General features: G+C 41.3%; 1 protein-coding gene across 11 annotated transcripts in view; it reads left to right on the forward strand.

Annotated features, from left to right (window-relative positions):
• Positions 1-19,958, forward strand: part of kcnab2a (potassium voltage-gated channel subfamily A regulatory beta subunit 2a) — a 78,487-nt gene that overhangs the window by 18,383 nt on the left and 40,146 nt on the right. For 4 of the 11 annotated variants that reach the window (XM_047149581.2, XM_047149580.2, XM_047149577.2 and 1 more), the window contains 2 exons: positions 8,010-8,178; positions 15,527-15,828. In XM_047149581.2, the coding sequence (XP_047005537.1) occupies positions 15,608-15,828 (221 nt within the window). In that variant the 5' untranslated portion in view covers positions 8,010-8,178; positions 15,527-15,607. Of the gene's footprint in view, positions 1-8,009; positions 8,179-9,923; positions 9,966-14,006; positions 14,185-15,526; positions 15,829-19,958 lie in introns of those variants that run through there. The other 7 variants (XM_017450664.3, XM_017450659.3, XM_017450660.3 and 4 more) reach the window with 4 other exon arrangements.

The following is a 19,958-nucleotide window of genomic DNA, read 5'->3' on the forward strand; positions in this document are numbered from 1 at the left end:
ATAATTATCTCGTCATACTCTTGAGTAAAATGAAGTTAGTTGCAGCTTTTTAATCCTGCGTTATTAGTTTTCCGCGTGATAACGTGACGCGACTGGGCGGGTTTGTATTAGGAGCGTATCTGTTTTATCCGGTAGCTTATATAAACGCTTGCCGTCACGGTGCGATTTCTCTCTCCCGGCGCTGCTGACCTGCACTGCGACTGTAATCAGCATCGCTACGTCGCTTCTAAAAGCAAGCTTGGCTTTCTGGTGATGACTGTGTGGGAGGAACGTACAGACAAAGACAATGTGCTGACTGTTTCTGCAAAGCCAGCTGTGACTTCTTCCTTTTGTTTGTTTGTTTGTTTATTTATTTATTTATTTCCCCCCCCTGCAGCATTTCTCACCTTTCTCAGAAGTGCCGAGTCGAATCGTGTGTGCTGTGTTTTCTGTGCATGATGCGTACTCTTCAACTCTCTCTCGGGGAGATTTTAAAAATAAATAAATAAATAAATAAAACTTAAGACGCCGTGTGTGGTTTGCGGTCACGTTTGATGCGTTATAAAGATATTTAACTTGAAATTTGCACCCGAAGGTGGTGATGTGTCTCGGGGGTTGCGTTTACTTTACTTTAAAATGATTTCCATCCTCCGCTCTGTTTTGACACGGTCACTTCAGTGTGTTGTGAGTAAGAGCGGGACAACGTGATGAAGATATAGTACTTTCAAAGGCAGTTCTATCATATGCGATATGTATATACAGGGCTCCAGATGGCAACTAAAATGGTCGCCAATGCAACTAACTTCTTAATTTTGCAACCATGTTTTTTCTGCCAGTAGCCAGTGGCCACCGTTACCCACAAACAAAATGAAAAAACAAATTAAATAGAAATTATGATACGTTTTCTTGTGTTAGGCTACTGAACTCTCATCTCCTCTTGCGCCTGCATCTACCTGCCCTATTGCATGCGCTCCTGTATGCTTTCCATTAAAGAAAATCTGCACTCCTGTCCTGCAGTGGTTGAAGCGTCGGCTGTATAGATGAACAGAAACAGGTTTAACATCACGTTTCTCGGGTTAAAAAGTTGGAAGTGTAAACTTTATTAATGGTGTTTAATTTAGTTTGATGTGGTTTAGTTCATTGGATTTTGAATTTATCCGTTATATGTAGGCTAGCTAACTGCGTAGTTAACTAACGTTAGCCAGCTGACAAGAAAACCAAATGCGCAAACGAAAAGTATCAGACTTTCTCATTCCCTGCCTGTCCAAACCCTGCCTCCTCTACTTCAGATGCCGACGATGTTGCGACCAACTCGACCAGTGAAAGTTCTCAAGCGACATTTGAGTCATACCAGCCCGTTTCAATCGATGTGCAATCTTTTACAGATGATGACAGTCAAGCGCAGCGAGTTGAGTCGTCTTCTCCCGTCCCTGCGACTCCCATCCCGACAAGATGGTTTAAATCAGCTTGGCTACAAGAGTTCGCCCGGTTACATTATGACAATGGGAAAATGTACTGCACCCTTTGCGCTAAAGCAGGACAAGATATTGCTGGTAAAACAGAGTTCAGTACAAGTTCGAGTCATTTTAAAAAAGAAACCGTGAATAAGCATGGTGACCGTAAAAAACATAAGAACGCCAGGGATTGCGTCATTGCTAGGTCTGCCCTGCGTGCCACCCCAATCGTGAAAGCAGTGCAACGTGCTAGTGATAAAGTGGCAGAAAAACAGATGAGGGGATTGAAAATAAAATTCAATGCAGCCTACATGACTCTGAGCCTGAATAAGCAGGAAACAACTAATTGTATGTAATTGAATAAAAAAGTGAAAAAAGAAACAAATGACTGGACATTTAAGTATTCACGGTAATATGATTCAATATGATATACTGAACATTGCACATATTGTGTATGTAAAGAATACATTGTGTAAAATATGGGAGGCAGAGTAAACAAAGGCAGACAGTACAGAGGGGAAAAATTTCACAATTGTTTTCTCGTCTGTGCGGTTAAACAGGTGGATTTCAGGTGGATGTCAGATGGCAGGGGGAGCGTTGATGTGATGACACTAATTTATCTAATCGTTGGGGGAGGGCTGTTGCACCTTTTATATTATACAGATGCATCTCAAAAAATCTGAATATCCTCGAAAAGTTCCTTTTTTTTTTTACCCCTAATTTAATTCAAAAAATGGAACTATCATATATTCTAGATTCATTACACATAATGAGAAATATTTTTTAAATACCTTTTTTGTTTTAATCTTGATTACGGCTTACAGCTGATGGACATCAAAACTCCAGTACCTCAAAATATTAGAATAAAGCATTTGTAATACTAGAATTACTGAGTAAAGTAAAAATAATTTGATTAATTTTTACATGCGGTAATCAGTAATATAATCAGATTACAATTTTAAAGTAGTAATTAGTCATCTGTAGTGGATGACTTTTTTATTATTATTATTATTATTTTACTTACATAATACTGGCGCTAAGAGCATAAATCGAGTTATGAGGATGTATTTGTCTTCTCTCAAACTGGCACGAGACTAAATTTGTTTGTAGTCAGAAGTTTGAGCGAGCACATTTACAAACTGTAAAAAAAACGGTGCTGTAATGACGACGTTTTATACTGTGTGTGTGTGTGTGTGTGTGTGTGTGTGTGTGTGTGTGTGTGTGTGTGTGAGACAGACATAATTTTGAAATCTATGTTTCCTGGCTTGGAAGTGAGGTCTACAGTTCTGCACCATGGCGTTTACTAAATAAAAATGTAAAAGGAAACATTTTGTTTGTGCACTTTCAGTTTTATAATTACCAAGAAGACATTTTCTGATTTCCTTATTTAATCAACCAGATAATCGATAGAATCTACATAATCTATAATCGCAGCCCAAACGGCATGATAACCATTATGATTGTGTTCCTGCTGTCAGGATTCACCCGTACTGCTTTATTTCCAGTTTCTCACAGGAAGTGAATCCTCCCTAGGCATTCCTGCACCTGACCAAGGTGATAATTGCTACTCTGCTGTTTTTACAAGCGCTCTTTAATGAAACGTGAACACGTCCCTTTCGGAGAGTGTGCTTCTCTCTCTCTCTCACACACACACCTGTTCCTCAACGCTGGAGTCCTAATGACCCTGTGTTGTGCATGTAAGAGTAAGCTAGGCTTCCTTTGACCCGTTCTGTAACCGACCCCATTTTATTTTTATTGCACCGCAGCGCAGGTAATGCGGTGCGAGCTTTGAGATGATGTGTACCAGGTGATAGGTGTTGTAATTACCTCAGCATTGACTGCACAGGAATACGATGTTGTATTCATTACTTCTGAAAATTATTTATAATCCCATGTTCAATTGTCTGGATATTACAGTCTACTAATAACATTTTCCTGTGGCGAAGTGAGAATAATGGCTAACTAGTTAAACCAGGCTGGTGGTACATAGTCTAAAGCTGCCTTCACACTAGTGCGCCAAGTCCCGTGTAGTGTGGGCGTGGAGTGAGCGCTACTGTTGTCGTTCGTGGGCATGTATCATCCTGTGTATTTTATATACACATACAAACACACACACACACATATATATAATATATATATATATATATATATATATATATATATATATATATATATATATATATATATATATATATATATAAATATGTGTGTGTGTGTATGTATGTATGTAAGTGAAGGAGGTGTGAAGACTGGTTGCTTGACGTATGTTATGTTACGGTCTTCGTTAGCAGCGCACACTAACTGTACTAGCTTCATAAACTTACCAGAGGCACCACTGTATACCTTTTATATCTATTTTAATCTTCTAATTTTAATGTTCTAACATGAATTAAGTAATACACTAATCAAAGTGAAAATCCGTTGTTTTGATTTACATTTTACGTGCCAGACTTTGTATTAGCTTTGTTTAAGCTAACTGTACTAACTACAAACACTTTCCAGAGACACAGATGTCTGCTGTTTTAATGCGATTGGTCCGAGGTATCGTCATAGCCTGTCGGTTGGATTCGTCACTTTACCACATCAAACCTAATTTGCAAAAAGTTGAGAAAATCTCATTTTGAGTCTGACAGGTCAGTCATTTTATAGACATGCCCCAACGCCCTTTCACTCCACCCCGTTTCAGTCTGTTTGGAAAAGAAACAATATATGACTGAAATCAGCAAGTGCACCGCACAGCCAGATAATTCTCCTCTGAATGAACACACAACACTGTAGCGTCACAGTATAGCGTGAACGCACCCTAAGCTAGGTCTAGGTCTTCTTACAAGCATTTAAGTGTCAGGACCGTCTTGGTGTCGTCGCCGATTTGGTGGCTGTTGTTAGCCATTAGTTAAAATAATTTTAGACAGTTCACCGACAAGATTGTTCAAAGCAGGTTTGCTTGGTTAAAACGTACTGTAAGAACAGACACATTCATTTTGCAAGCAATTGATTATTTTTATTTTACAGTGTAGCAAGAAAGCTTTAACAGAGTAGATTTGTAAGAAACGGGGTGTGTGTGTGACTCTGGAAGTCGTCCCAGGAACACATTCTCTCTCTGTTTCCGCAGTGCTGCAGTACCTCATCACCTCACTGTATCACTTTGCCACTGATTAGCTGCCACACACACACACACAGACGCGCACACACTTCACAGGTTTAGCTTCAGGACTGAACATTGCAGCAGCTGAGTCATCGTGTGTATGTGTGAAAATATTCAAAAAGATAAGAAGATAAATATCCCAAATAGGGTCCTTTATCAGTTAGCTGAAGGATTTGTCGGACAACCTTAAAAAGGCTCTTAATAAAAGGAAATGACGATTACCTCTTGAATATTTCAATGTTTACTTGCACGCGTTCACATACGCAGTGTTCAGTCTGTTTGAATTGCTGTGTTTTCATCGAGACCGTCAGAGCAAAGAGTTCTCATTACGGTTCCAATCCATTTTGGAATTTCGATTGCACAGAGAAAGCGTTTCGATCCTAAATCGACCCAAGTACATGAAGCGAACCAAACACACTGTGTGTTTCGGGTTGCAGACGACGCTTTCTGTAGACGCGAGCTGCTAAACTGCTGCACAAACCAGAGGTCAACCGATTGACTATCTGGTTTTGGCGAATAATCAGCACCAACGATTGCTAGAACTCTGTTTTCTGCAAGAATATCTACAGAATAGTTTTTCCTGGTTGTGTTGCTTGCAGGGGCGGATGAGAAGTATTCGCTGTCGTTATACAGTACGAGAGTGGCCTCTAGAGGCGAAAGAAACCATTACTGACTAATTTTGTCATGTTATTTGAAATGTTTTTGATTCATGTTGGACGTCTCTGTTTTTATTTGTTATTTGGAGTGTTACTTTTTGGTTCAGGTTGGATGTATGTCTTATTTACTTTAATATTTATTAATAGTTAATATATATTAATATTTATATATTCATTTCATTAAAAAGTACAGGACATTTTCATGGTGCAGTCAGCACTAGGGATGTCACAATACCAAAAATCTAGTAGTCAGTATCGATACCACCTAAAGTGCACGATACTCGATACCAAAGTCGATACCACGGTGTGGTATAAAAAAAATTTAAAAATGAAAATAAAATTAAAAACTCCTGGACGACATCCTCCTCTGGCTAATACTGGCAAAAAGGGAGAGAGGGGGATATTTTAGTTACTGTCTGACTAATAAAATACTGCTAAGGTGCGCTCCTAAATGCGCACGCACACACCCAAACACCTTCCTTATACTCTGAATGCAAGCAGTAGTTTAAATTCACTGATGTGGTGACAGGCCAAAAAGATTTATTAAAAGCATGAACATTTGAATAATTATTAGTGACATTAGGCTACATTTAGCTGACGGGACACGGTCTGAATGGCGATGTGTGGTGGCCCATTCGGAGTTAGTTTATAACATTGCAATGTGTTAGCGTTGTTAACAAATAACTGGCTATTTCTAACATTACATGGAGCATAACGTTAGCTGGTTTCACGGCTACAATGCCAGCTGCCTCAAACATACAAAATATAGGACCGTCTTTCAGGTGCTTCGCCTAATTCCAGGTGTTTCCTCGCATTGTTTGAAATGAGCGATAGCATCGGTTGCACACCGGCTAGCTTTCCTCTCAACGAGCGTTCCTCTATTTTCCTCTCAACGAGTCAGGGCTGAGCTAAAATTGTCGCCATTTCTACAGTTTTTCCCATGTACTTGTAGGTGTTCTTCTTCTTCCTCACCACTTGTGGACCAACTAAAACACTTGCGCGTATTTGCTGCTCCCTTCAGTTCCAGAAGAATTGCAACAGGGCACCTTAATTACCGATGGTACCTATGCTACTGCAGAAAAACAAGTACCGTCACATTTTAACAATGTTGGTACCGACTTGGTACTGAAGTAACGTTTCTTGTGACATCCCTAGTCAGTACTGCTTATTTTTGTAATAAAGTTCAGCCATATGTAACTTTAAGCGTTATGTTTTCATTCTGTATCAGTTTTAAAAACTATCGCTAGATTTAATTGCTTATTTAATAAGGTATCATGGTAACTTGGACATCCACATAAAATCCACATCGGTCCACTTCTAGCGCAAACTGGATCAGCCTGGAAGCCTGCGTTAAACGAGTCCTTGGGAAGACCGAAGGCTGGATTCTGCGTCCAAGAGCTTCAGTGTGTGGAGAATGATGGGAGGACAAAGTCACCTTGATCAGACTGAGAGGCTTCACGCGCCCCCGTGTTCGTTACCGAGTTCTTTAGCGAAGCAGTTGTGAATCTAATGAGTGGCGACGCGAGAGGCACGTGAGACGTGAAGAACGGGTGTCGGACGTGTGTGACGCTTCCTCGGGTCTTCCGGTAGCCATCGCCGCATTGCGTTATTGCAGGAAATAAGAGCCGATGCTCACTTAATGTTGGTAGTGCTCTGCGCTCAGGACCGGTTCTGGGCTCGTTCAGGGGCGGGGCTTATAATCACAGGTCTGTAAAGAAGTCGCAGAAGAGTTCCTTCTGTGCCACGGATCGATCATGCAATTCCGTACACCACGTTTGTGCGTGCGAGTTTACAAAATGATGGACGTTGGGTTAACCTTGACCGCGTCTAGCATTTCACCTGTTATCCCCGGTGTTAGTCGTTGTACCTCTGCTAGCGTTACACGCCTGCCAGATGTCTGTGCTTTTTGCTTGACACGTGTTTTTGTGGGAGAGTTGATGGATGGAGGCACTGGTGCAATGCAGTGTGGATTTGCTGCTTTTGCATCTGAGCAGGAGTTTCTTAAAACACACCATGACCCCAGGAAACATGACTGAGTAAATCACTGCTTACCTCAACAACTCAAATCGCTCACGTCTACACAACTCGCAGGAGCATGTGTTCAGATTGCCCTTCATCTGGAATAATCTCTCTCTGTTTATCTGTTCCTTTGTCTCTCCCAGCCTCTGTCTGTCTATCTATTGATGTCCTGTCTTGCTGTCTATTTCTGTCTGTTTCTCCCTGTCTCTCGCTTCCACTGTCTCCCTCCCTATTTCTCCCACTCTGTCTTCTCTCTTTCCTCTTCCCCCTCTCTCTTTCTCTGCAGCTGTGTCTCCTCTCCCCTGTCTTTCTCTCCCTATCTTCATTCTTTCTGTCTTTCTCTCTAGCTCTCTCTTTCTGTCTCTCTCTATCTCTCTCTCTCTCTTTCTTTCTGTCACTCTCGTGTGTGTCTGTGTTTGGTGTAGTGATGACTGTCAGATTTTTCCAACATTTCTTTGTGGTAGATGAGTCATTGTAGAGGATCCATGCCATCTTGTGGTGTGTTTGAATTACTGCAGCGTATCTGTGGAACCTCAGCGTCTGTTTTCTTTAAATATCATCCAGTAGGTGATACTGACTTGTGTATATATAAATATATAAATAAATAAGTAAATAATTTAAGCAACCAACACACACGCTTTCCCCCCCCCCCCCCCCCCCCCCGAACCATCAGGGAATACTTTGGGATTTCTATAAATCTGCTTTGTAACAATGTTTTGTATAGAATAAAACAGTTGATGTTCATTTGTTCTTCAGAGGCCCAGTGAGGTGAGAAACAGCACTCCTGCTGGTTTGGAGAGAAAGCAACCCCTTGGCAGGCTGGCAACGCTCCCCGCACTCCCGCCTCCATGTATCCCGAATCTACCACAGACTCTCCTGCTCGCCTTTCTCTACGACAGTCCGGCTCTCCAGGCATGATCTACAGGTTAGTGTGCACACACACACACACACACACACACACACACACACACACACACACACACATTTCACTCGCTGCTCAAAACTTTCAATCACTGAATCGTTCATTCATTGTGGGTTGCTTAACATTTTGGCATGATTTACATCAACATCCTTATAAAAAAAAAAAAAACGTTAGCCCCGCCCTCCTCGTATGATCGGGGAAATATGGCTGGTGGGTGGAAAGTGACTAAATTGGGGAGAAAATTTTCTGCGTGGGGGGGTCCTTTTATTTTTTCATGCAGACAAAAAAAACCCAAATTGGATGATCAGAGTCTGGAATGATCGATAGTCGTGTAGGCATTTTAAATTCCTGGTATTAACTTGCACTCCTTGAAGCTCCGCCCCTTCCCCACATCTTGCATAGAAGATGTGCTGATATGGCGTCCTCGCTTTCTGTCAAATTCTATCTAACGTACGACAGTGAATCAAATAAAAAGATTATATCTGCGATTTAAATTAAAATTGAACAAAATGGAGGTTATGTAAGCAAAAAAAACCTTTTAAATAAGTAACTTAGAAGAAAAGCCCTTAATGTAGGATAGAGACTGGTTTCCAGCAGAGTGAGGCTGTTGTCCTGGCAACGTGTGCTGATGAGGAACTCGTGCTTGCAGTTTGCACCGTGTACAGCAGGTGGTGCTAGATCTCCAAACCATAGTCACGGTTCAGAGAAGTGCTTAGGTGCTGGGCAGTGCTTCAGGTGCGCTTGCGTCTCAGACCGCATCAAATGGCCGGTTTACAATGCTGTTAGATGTCTCCTTTATAACGAAGGATAATAAACTCCTCAATGACGGTGAATTGGTTTAAAACGGGAGAATGTTCCAGCAGTGTGTGCACAGACGTCCTTTACCGTCACGCGTCGTCTCTCCTGTATACTTTGTAATGTATTTCTTTCTTTTAAATCGCAGTTTTTCTTTTCTCTTCTTTAACTGTGCTGTTTTTTTCCTCTTTCCACTATAGACCCCAGAGTGAGAGCCAAAATGTCACATCGGATGCCAGAATTGTTTTCATAAACATGTTGTTTTTGTTTTTCGTATGCTGTCAAATCGGACACTTTTCCGATCCAACAGGTCATGTTTTCAGGCAGTTAGGAAGGATAACCAGTCCAAAGAGCGCCGTCTTTACTAAGTAGCGGTACAGTTATCATATCAAGACTTTACGAAATTTGGCTTGCTAGTTAATCCTAATAACAATAATAATAATCCTAATAACACATCGAGAAAATTAGCTAGCCAGTCTACAGCAGACACGCTTGCTAGCTAAACTTGTCCAACTTTGTACAAATGAGTTCGAAGTGTTTTGTTTTTGTTTTGCACGTTGCCTTGACGATGCCTTCAATGTCATAATCGCAAAAAAAAAATACTTTTGAACTTGATACTTGAAAAGTCGTAAGCCTTAAATTTCTCTCAAATTTAAACGCTTGCAGTTTCTATGACATGCTTAGCGTCGTTTAGCCGCTTAGCGGATAGTAATTACGAGCTTGAGGGGGTCTATAGTCGCGTGCTTGTAATGCTTGATATTCCATCGTCATTTAGCTTCATGTAATCACACCGTGGTGGATTTTCATGCATCCATGCCTGTCTGTATCACTCGCTCGCCTGTCTCTTTGTTTTTTCTTTTTTTTTTCTTTCCTCTTCTTTTTTTTTTCCTCCTGCTGCTTCTGTATTAAACTTTCCCTCTCTCTTTTCTCTCCATTTCTCTTGCTGGCCTCAGTGCACGCTACGGGAGCCCCAAGCGACAGCTGCAGTTCTACAGGTACCTCTCTGTTTTGCAGTTTAATTGGCTGCTGCGCCTCATCCTGAGCTCATGTGGGTTGATGAGAAGTATTTGTGTGGTTTTTTTGTGTTTTTTATGAATATTTAATGGTGTCGAGTGCAATGCTAGTTAGTGGGTCAGAGTTCGGCATGGGATTGTGAGCAGACCTCTGATCAGTTAGAGTTTAATCGACTCTCGATCAGTGGTGAAAATGAGGAAAATGAAACACGCATCCGGACCGCTGACATTCCACGGCATGTATGTGTTCATGTCGAATAAATAAATAAACGACTTACCAAAAGCGGAAATATCTTTAATATAGTCAGGTTCATGTACTATTTCATATTGTATATTAAAATATTATGTATTTTATATTTATTTTTTACAAAATTCATGCTTGAAAAAAGTGGCAGATATTTCACCTAATCGTAAGATTTTAAAGATTTTTTAGAAAGAAACAAAATGACCTGTCAGTACAAGAATAAATAATTTAAAGCTTGAAATAGACAGAGTAATCTTTTATATACAAGTTATCATACTTATAATAAATGTCTGATCAATTTTCACACAGTAAGATATTTTTTCCCCCACTGTCAATCAGGTGTGTTTTAGGGGTGTGGCTTTGAGACAAACTTGTTTAAAAGTCCCTAACACCCTAAAACGTAACGTACCGAGACACGAAATGTAGGGAGTGTAATGTGACACTGTACGGTGAACTAGTTAAGTGCCCGGACACAGTAAAGGAAATGAGTTTATAAATCAGGAGAGTAGAATACACATTACTACAGAATCATTTTCGCAGTTGCAGAGATGGAATTATTATTACTCTTCTGTCTTTAAACCGGAAATGGTGCAAATACTCATTTTATTCAGTTCAGTATGATAAAATTTGCTGATCGCGCAATATTTAAAAAAAAAAAATCGAAAAATCGCGATGAAGAGGGGGGATCAATATCGCACAAGTCTAATCTGAGTTATGGGATTGTTTTCTCTGAGAAGGATGGAGTCTTTCTCAAATATAAATATATTAATATTAAGGACTGAGGTTTGTTTGTTTTGTTTATTTAATAAATGATTATACACACTCGTGACATTTTGCTGATTTGTAGTAATTTCTTTGTTAAACTTGCTCTGGAGTGTTTGTCGTGTCCATAGTGTCCTGTTGTTTCGGTTACAGTGAATGATTGTGTTTGTGAGGTAGAGGAAGTATTACGCTGATGGGGTTCTCAAACCCCTGACTGTAGAGATCCGGGGCGGGGGTAAACGAGTTCTTTATTGAATTTTGATTTCACTGCCTTGCACATTTCTTGCCTTTTAAGCTCAAAGTGTCCCGCTGACATCATCTAGCTTTAGTCTGGACTGCAGTCGATCAGGCTGCTGATGTGCCTCATTTTAACGGTTTATATTTCAGCTTTAACGTCGTGGAACTTCTGAGAGATAAGTTAGTTCCTGTTCTCACTCTCGCGCAACAGCAGCGATAAATCAGTACCTCCAGGATTTCCTGATCACAGAAATGAACATAAACTTGAATGCAGTATTCGAAGGAGCGTGCAATTTACCACAGATCAGGCCGAGGCATTCAGCCTAAGCCCTCTTGAATTCACATTCTTCGAACACGAGTACAGCTAAAAGGTTACCAACAAACATCACTGTGAAAGACCGCGCACAACTATTTCATGCAAAATCGAGCGTTTTTGGCTGCAACAATGACAAAAACAACTCTGTTTATCAGTCCGTACAGGATTTTACCATCTCTACTTTCCTGTGCACTCACACTGGAGGCTCCTTCCGTAAACGTTAAACAAACATCACCACGTCACAGAGAACACGGTTCACTTTGTTAAACAGCACTTTTTAAAAAAAAAAAATCAGTTTATTATTAATTTTAGATTACGTGAGTCCCCCACTCTTCACGTCCCTGTGTATTAGCCGTTACTATGGAAATGATAACATATTATATAAATTAGCGTATTAATATAAACCTGTCGTTCATGTTGCTGTCCGAGCCGTGCAGTTATACGAAAATAATGCACGACTTCTGTCCAATCAGATTCGAGTATTCAGCGTCCCAGTAGGTTTTTCATTTTTAATAATTACAAACTGACTGGAAGCAGCTGAAAAGTTTGTACTTAATCTTTTAAATAGTCAAAGGCTACTTTTTTAAAAAGCTTTTTTTTTTCTTTGACTCTTTTTGTATGAAAAATTGTATTTGTATTTATTTTTTAGGCATTAAATAAATCACTATACCCTTTCAGTATCAAAATCGTGATACACGGCGTGTATCATAAAAATTCTTCATATATATATATATATATATATATATATATATATATATATATATATATATATATATATATATATATATATATATACGCACAATATCTCCAGTTGTGTGGAATGACTGCATTTCTTGACTTGTGTGAGAAGGGCAGGTGTATCCTGGTGGAGATGAAACTGGGCTCTTAGCTCTGCAAGCTCTGCTCTCATGTTTTCAGTAATACAATGAGTGATTTTGAAAATGAATTTTTAAACACATCAGCTCTCTAGCTTTTACACTTTATCTCACTTGAGGCTGTTAAAAGGTTGCCTAATCAGACTTGTGCTTCCTTTTGATGTACGTGCAGGTTTTTCTCCCGGGTTCTCTGGTTTCCTCCCACCTCACAAGAGCATTGCGTAACTGGATCGAAGAATTTAAATTGCCCCTGGGTGGGAATGTCTGGGTGCTCTGAGACGGATTGGTGTCCCGTTCATGTCCATCGTTCCCTCCACAGTTTCACCCTGACCAGGATAAAGCGGTCGCTGAAGCCGGACAAAACCGTTTATTCGCATGTTTCTGTGAGCAAGAAAGCCGTGACATTTTAGGCCACGCCCACTACTACTAAAAATTGTAGTTTTGTTGTACTTCAGTAACTCAGTTATTTCTTTTACTATGTACACGGAAAACGCTGAGACGTTGTCACAAATCCAATTGCTCTCCAAGTGAGTTCTTCAGACGGTTTAAAAAGTTCTTCACTCAGTACTTTTGCAACTAAAGTCAAGTCTTTTTGCCTCATAAACAGGGCAGCGCTATCCGTCCTCTTCTGCATACCTGAGCTCATAGACACAGGCGATTGGCTTTTGTCACTGTGATTGACAGAAGCGAGAGAGTATTCCGCTCGCACCCTGAGAGCATGACCAGTTTAGCTCTCTTGGACTCCAGACCAGGGACGGCCACGGAGTTTGAAAGACGGACATTTTAACGCTTAAGAGTCCTGCCCGTGCATCCTAACGGATGTTAGGACCACGTAAGCCTTCGTTTTCATCTCCTGCTAGCAACAAGATTGATCTAAAACTAAACCTTCTATATACAGTATAACTCGTTTAAGTTACACAGTTCCTCTGTGTTTACTGTTTGTGCCATGAGCGGCCATTTTGATTTGACGTCACTTGCTGAATTCGAGGAGCGTTTTCTTTTAGTCTGAGTTTTAGTTGAATGCAGCATTTTTTGTTCTGCAGGGAAAGCGATCTATGCCAAGCATATTTAAAGAAAGCTTGGGACGATGAGCGTTTTGCTACCAACTTAAAGTTTGCGTATTGGATCCGTTTTTTATTCATTGTTTTTTTTTTTTGTTTTGTTTTGTTTTGTTTTGTTTTTTTTAACTGAATTTCCCAACATGCTTGATGAGCCCTCCTGAATCCGGATCAAACTCATTAAACCTACACTAATTAAGAATGTACCGCCATGTTAAGTCATACAGGCCTGTGTGTGTGTGAGAGAGAGAGAGTTCCTCACACAGGCCTCATTACACGCACTGGGCTAAAAGCAAGTGAAAAGCTTTTAGTACAAAAGCCTCTGAATAATTTAGACCTGATAATATTTGCCATGGTTTGCAGAAACAAGCTCTCCTCCCTCTCTCGATTCCCCCACTCCCCTCTCCCTCCCTCTCTCTCTCTCTCTCTCTCTCTCTCTCTCTCTCTCGCTCTCCAAATGACAAATGGATTTCCTTCATGGAATCTAGCAGAGGGGAAGGTGGGGGGATGATGATGATGATGATGATGATGATGATGATGGACAGAGCGAGGGAGGATGATACGTTTTCTTTCGCTAATTGGTTTAGCAGCTTGCTAGTAAGACACTCCCAGTTTGGGTGGATCGCTGCATTGCTGGTTGCAGTTGGAGTTTATAAGGCCAGAGTGGATCCCAAAATCCTCGTTCATGAGCAGACCCCCAAGACCACGGGTGAGTTTCACTCTGGGTTTGAGCAGCGGCAGTGGCGGTGGTGTCGGTGTGCATGCGGGTGTACCTCGTTCCCTACCTCGTCCCTGTGTGCTGCTGCCATGCTTTTTGTTTTTCTTCAACGCACGTTCCTTCAGCGTTCCTGAGTTGAAGTGTAGGGAAGCGTAATTACTACTGTCTCAGAATTTCACAGCAAGCATGTGAAGAAGTCGTGCTGAAGGACGTGGATCGGTTGGCTTTCGACTCTGCTGGTTTTGCAGTGCGGTGTTCAGCTTACGCTCGTGAGATCTGCAGGATGGACTCGTGCTCCTACAGCACTCTGCACGCTCTCAGAGAATCAATACGCATCTGCACAGTAAACGAAATAATAAGCGTAATGGATACCGAGACTAAACGTTTAAGCCGTCTTGTGTTTTTTTTGAAAACCTGTATTTTAAACACTGTGCTGTTACTCATGTGTCTTTGAGTTTGAGGCTCTTTGGATCTTCAGTCTCAGACTCTTGAGTTATTTTCTTTTTGTCACATTAATGACAGTCAAGTAATACGTAGAACGGTACACAGTGAAGTGACTAAAACAGATCTAGTATACAGTGCTGTTAATTCTTTTTCGTTTTAGAGTCTAGACGTCTACCTGCTGTTGGCTGAAACTAATGTTTAAATAAAGTTACTTTTATGATAGAATTGTCTGCTTTTTAATACCTGAAGAAAGATGCATTCATAAAACTGGGATGTAATCATGGTCAGAAAATATGGGTAGTTAAATAATGAAACTTGAGCTTGAATAAACATGAAAGAATTTAGCCCTCACTAAAAATAATTTTGTGCACTGACCGCTAGAATGCCTTGCTTGTGACGAGTAAGTAGGAAGTTTTAACAGGATTTAAACTGATGAGCCACGGGTTTGCTTCCCACTGAGGTGTTCGCTCTTCTCCGGATGATCTCCGGTGTGCATCGCTGTCCGGATTGATTTACGGTTTCGCCCACTGTGTGGCACCAAGTGCTTGTCCCTACCCTCCTGTGCCCTTTTTTTTTGCTACTGATGTAGTGTGTGTGTGTGAGAGAGAGAGAGAGAGAGAGAAGAAGGAAGAGCAAGAGCAGCTCTGATTACAAGTTGCATGACCACTTTACAGCCTCTTTTCTCCCCGCTTCTCTAAGACCTGTGCTATTTAAGGCCGTGGCTGAACCCAGCTCCGTCCTGGTCCCAGATTCCCCGAGCTTGCATGCATTTTGTGTGTGTGTGTGTGTGTGAGGAGGTTGGGGCTGACGGGGCTGGGCCATGTTTGTGGGCGGGTTACACGGTTTAAGGCGCGCACATATCCACCTTCGCTTCTGAAAAACCCTGCAGATCCCCAAACCGGCTGGGCCGGGCAGCGGAGTGCGCAAGAGCAGCAGCAGCAGTAGCGGCGGAGTCGGAGGTGAAGGAAGGATGTTGTCCATGTCCTACAGCGAGAGCATACGGAGCGGGATCAGCCGCTACCATTCGGACCAGGGGCTCAACCAGGCCCCAAGACAGACCAACCAAGCCGAGCTCCTGCGGCTCCGGGAGCAGCGCGCCGCCGCGCAGGTCAAAAACATGGAGGACTTTCTGAAGATGAACGGCCTCACATTAGAGGAGTGTGTGTCCTTCCAGACGGGAATGAAGTACAGGTAAGGGCTCGGGTACGACGGTGACTTCATCAGACCTGGCGCTCGCCAGTCTGGCTCTGTGTGTTTTTACGCTTTAGACTCCAGAGAGCCGTTAAAGGATTTAACCGGTGAAGTTCACGCACGTCCTAATGGAGTCACTGCATTCGGTTCGATCTAAAGTAGCTTTTTCAGTCCGGCAACAGGTTGATCGTTTTATTGCACCTTCACTCGTGTCTAAGGGCTCGTCTGCAGCACTCTCGCTGCAGTGTAACACTTTCCCGCAGTCAGCTCGTTCCCCCTCACACCACGCTAACCAGCCCCGGATTTATTTTCATCATCTAGGTCGCTGGTATATCTGTTCAACAATGAGAGAAGGGCAACTCGGCCTCTGAGGCAAAGTGCAAGCGGAGATGCTCATATAACGTGCCGCTTGTCTCCCGTACAAAATCATGTGATTTATTATTATTATTATTATTATTATTATTATTATTAAATGCTTTGTTTTGCCCAACACCCTTTATCCCGCTCCTTACACAACAGTTAATGTAATTAATTTCATTGTAGTTTCAGGATTAATGTTTGATAAGTTAAAGGATATTGAGACACTCCTCGGCCGGTGTTGTGTGTCAGGGACAGCAGTCACTCGGAAGCGCTTTGCTCTGGCGCTCACCCAGCATCATGCAGTGATCCGGTGTCAGTTCTGGGTACCGAAACGGAGTCACGCGAAGGTTGGTCAAAATCCAATCATGCAGAAATGGTTCAGACATTTACTGTTGAGATCTTCTAAACCTTCTTGGATTAAAGTACTTTTAACATAAGAATAACGAGACTGTGTGTGGGCTGTCGAAAAAAACACACATTTTTACACTTTTTTTTGACATGGATACTTTCTGGCTGCTGGTACGAGTAGCTATTTGTTCATAATTTTTGTATTAGATATCACACTCACTCTCTCCTGTAACAGGAACAAATGTACACCTGCTCATTCATGCAGTTATCCAATAAAATCATGCAGATGCAGGTCAAGAGCTTCAGTGAACGTTCACATCAAACCAGAATGAAGAAAGTCTGATCTCTAAAGTCTGACTTTAACCGTGGGTTAATGGTTGTCGGTACAAGATGGGCTGGTGCGAGGTTTTTTTCTTCCAGAAGGTTTTCACTCGCAGCATCCGCTTGAGTTTACACAGAATGGTGCAGAACACATCCTGTGGGTGGAGAGTGCAGGCTGAAACACCTTGTTGATGAGAGAGGTCGGAGGAGAATGACCAGACTGGTCTGAACCGACAGGAAGTCTGTAGTACCTCGGATAAGCACTCTTTAAAACCATGGTGAGCAGAAAAGCATCTTCAAACCTTGAGGTGGATGAGCTACGACAGCAGAAGACCACATCAGGTTCTGCTGTCAGGCAAGAAGACTGGAACAGTTCAGTCTGTATGAGTCTGTGCCCATGATGGTCTCAGATTCCTGTTCTTGGCTGACAGGAGAGGAACCTGACGTGGTCTTCTGCTTTTGTAGCTCGTCCACCTCAAGGTTTGATGTTCTGTGCATGCTGAGATGCTTTTCCGCTCACCACAGTTGTAAAAAGTGACTGAGGTACTATACCCTTCCTGGCAGCTCGAACCAATGTGGCCATTTTCCTCTGAACTCTCTCATCAACGAGGCGTTTCCATCGACAGACCCGTCGCCCTTTCAGTGTTTTGTTTTTCACACCGTTCTGTGTAAACTCTACAGACTGTTGCATGTGAAAATCCCAGGAGATCAGCAGTTTCAGTTTCTGAAAAACTCAGCCCAGCACATCGGGTACCGACAACCACGCCATGGTTAAATTCAGACTTTTTCTTTGTTCTGATGTTAGCGTTAACTGAAGCACTTGACTTGCATCTGTGTGATTCTATGCATCGTGATGATACTCGAGATTTATTTCAGTGTAAGCAAATGTGTGATATCGAGCGCGTTGACCGTTTCGTACAAAAGGTCAGATTTTCCTCGCGTCTAATCGTGTCTACTGAAGTGTTCGATTAGACAGTCTGGCGGATTGAACCCGAAACGGATCGTAACATTTCGCCGAGTTCACTCCATCGTTAAAGCGAAAAGCGGGTGTTTAGGTCAACGAAAGCGAGTGGTGTCGGAAATCACCCTCTCACTGCCTTATTAAAAATTTAACGAGGAGGTAAACTAATAAGAACATCCGTCCGTTTATCTATATCATGAGTCGGCTAAGTGTACCGTCTCAGCGTTTACGCTCGAGTTCCCGGTCACATGACAGGGTGAGTGCACGTATGACCGCAGTGCCTATACTTATCAGCTAACTCCTAGCTCTAGTTGTAAACCTGTTTTTGACAATATCAGCTAACGAGAGGACGTGTCTATTGTAATTGAGTCTCTGTAGTGCTGAGAGAATTGTACAGCGAGAGAGAGAGGCTGCATCACTTATTCTGCCTCTCTCACCTTTAAAACGAGCATGCTGCAATCGTGTAACTCTAGCACATAACATGTAGCAGAAACCGCAGGCAGATCTCTTATCAGTGAAAGGAAGCCTGGATCAGTACAGGAAGTCTACAGGTTAAAGCACTCGGAGGAGATAAACACGAGACACGTTATCTAACAACTCTTACTAATGAATAAACCACTGCGTGTCACGCAGTTATCGGAAAATAATCAACAGCCAGTGTATGTGGTGCGGCGATAAAGCAGCGTCACCGTTAACATCCTGAAGTTGATCATTCCATGTGTTGCATTTCTTTTTGTTTTGTTGAACTTTTTATCCATTTACGGTTGCGCTTAATGTTATTAGTTCCTGTAAGTAAACTCCTCAGCTCCTTGGTTACAGCGTACGAAGCACCGATACCGGAGACTCCTTCCATAAACGTTACGTTCACACTGTGAACGAGCTGTTGCTATAGAAACGATAACACATTATCACAGTAAAAACCTGTGATTTGGAGCCGCGTTAGTGTCGGAGCTGCCGTTATAGAAAATGTATCAACACCTTGTGGTTTAATCAGAATCCAGAACTCAGCAGCTAACTTCACATTTCTGATTGTGAGGTTACAAATGATGCACAAAATGAGAAAGAGATTATGACACAAGGCATCCAGTAAAATGCAGTGTTTTGATGACTGTTATATTGTTGTACCTAAAATGGAGGCGTTTTTGGATGACATTATTTTTGTCTCCTTATACAATCTGTGACTCTCTAGTGAATTAAACTTTACCGTCAGCTCTGGTGTAATTTCTTTTCAGTGGCACTGAAAAGGTGTGTTATTAAATAAGTTGTGACTCATGAAGTCATCTTCACAAAAGAGTAGAAAAGCTCTGAAGGGAGTGTCATCTTTTGTTAGAAAGGTCTTTCAAGCCCTCCGGTGAAAAACAGCAAACGAAGCTCTTCCTGTCGGTGTGATGTGAGATTGAACACTAGGTGGTGCCCTTGCTCAACCGACAGCAGCAGCGAGTGGACCAGGCTCGTCTTCTAGCGGTGGAGTTGGTGTTTAAACTCCAGCAGGACTCTGAGCAGGGCTGATTCTCTCATCGTAAAGGATGCTCTGATGCGTCCCGGAGGAACCCGGACGCACAGATCAGCATGTCTGATAGCGTCTGAGTTAAGCAGGGCAAAATCAGAAATCCCTGCAAGTTTGAGTTTAAACTAGCATTAAATGTAACTATATATATACATACATACATATATATATATATATATATATATATATATATATATATATATATATATATATATATATATTTATGTATATATATATATATATTTATGTATATATATATATATATATTTATGTATATATATATATATATTTATGTATATATATATATTTATGTATATATATATATATGTATATGTGTGTGTGTGTGTGTGTGTGTGTATATATATATATATATATATATATATATATATATATATATATATATATATATATATATATATATGTATGTATATATATATATATATATGTATATATGTGTGTGTGTGTGTGTGTGTATATATGTGTGTGTGTATATATGTATATGTGATGACGTCATTCTTTAAATGAAATGTGATCATAATCGTTGCGGAGTAAGAAGAATGAAACATGAGGATGTGACGTTATTGTTAAATAACCACACCACACCATCGCTGATTATTTTCCTGTATCAGCACG

Source organism: Ictalurus punctatus, chromosome 21 (assembly GCF_001660625.3).
Source record: "Ictalurus punctatus breed USDA103 chromosome 21, Coco_2.0, whole genome shotgun sequence".
Taxonomy (NCBI): domain Eukaryota; kingdom Metazoa; phylum Chordata; class Actinopteri; order Siluriformes; family Ictaluridae; genus Ictalurus; species Ictalurus punctatus.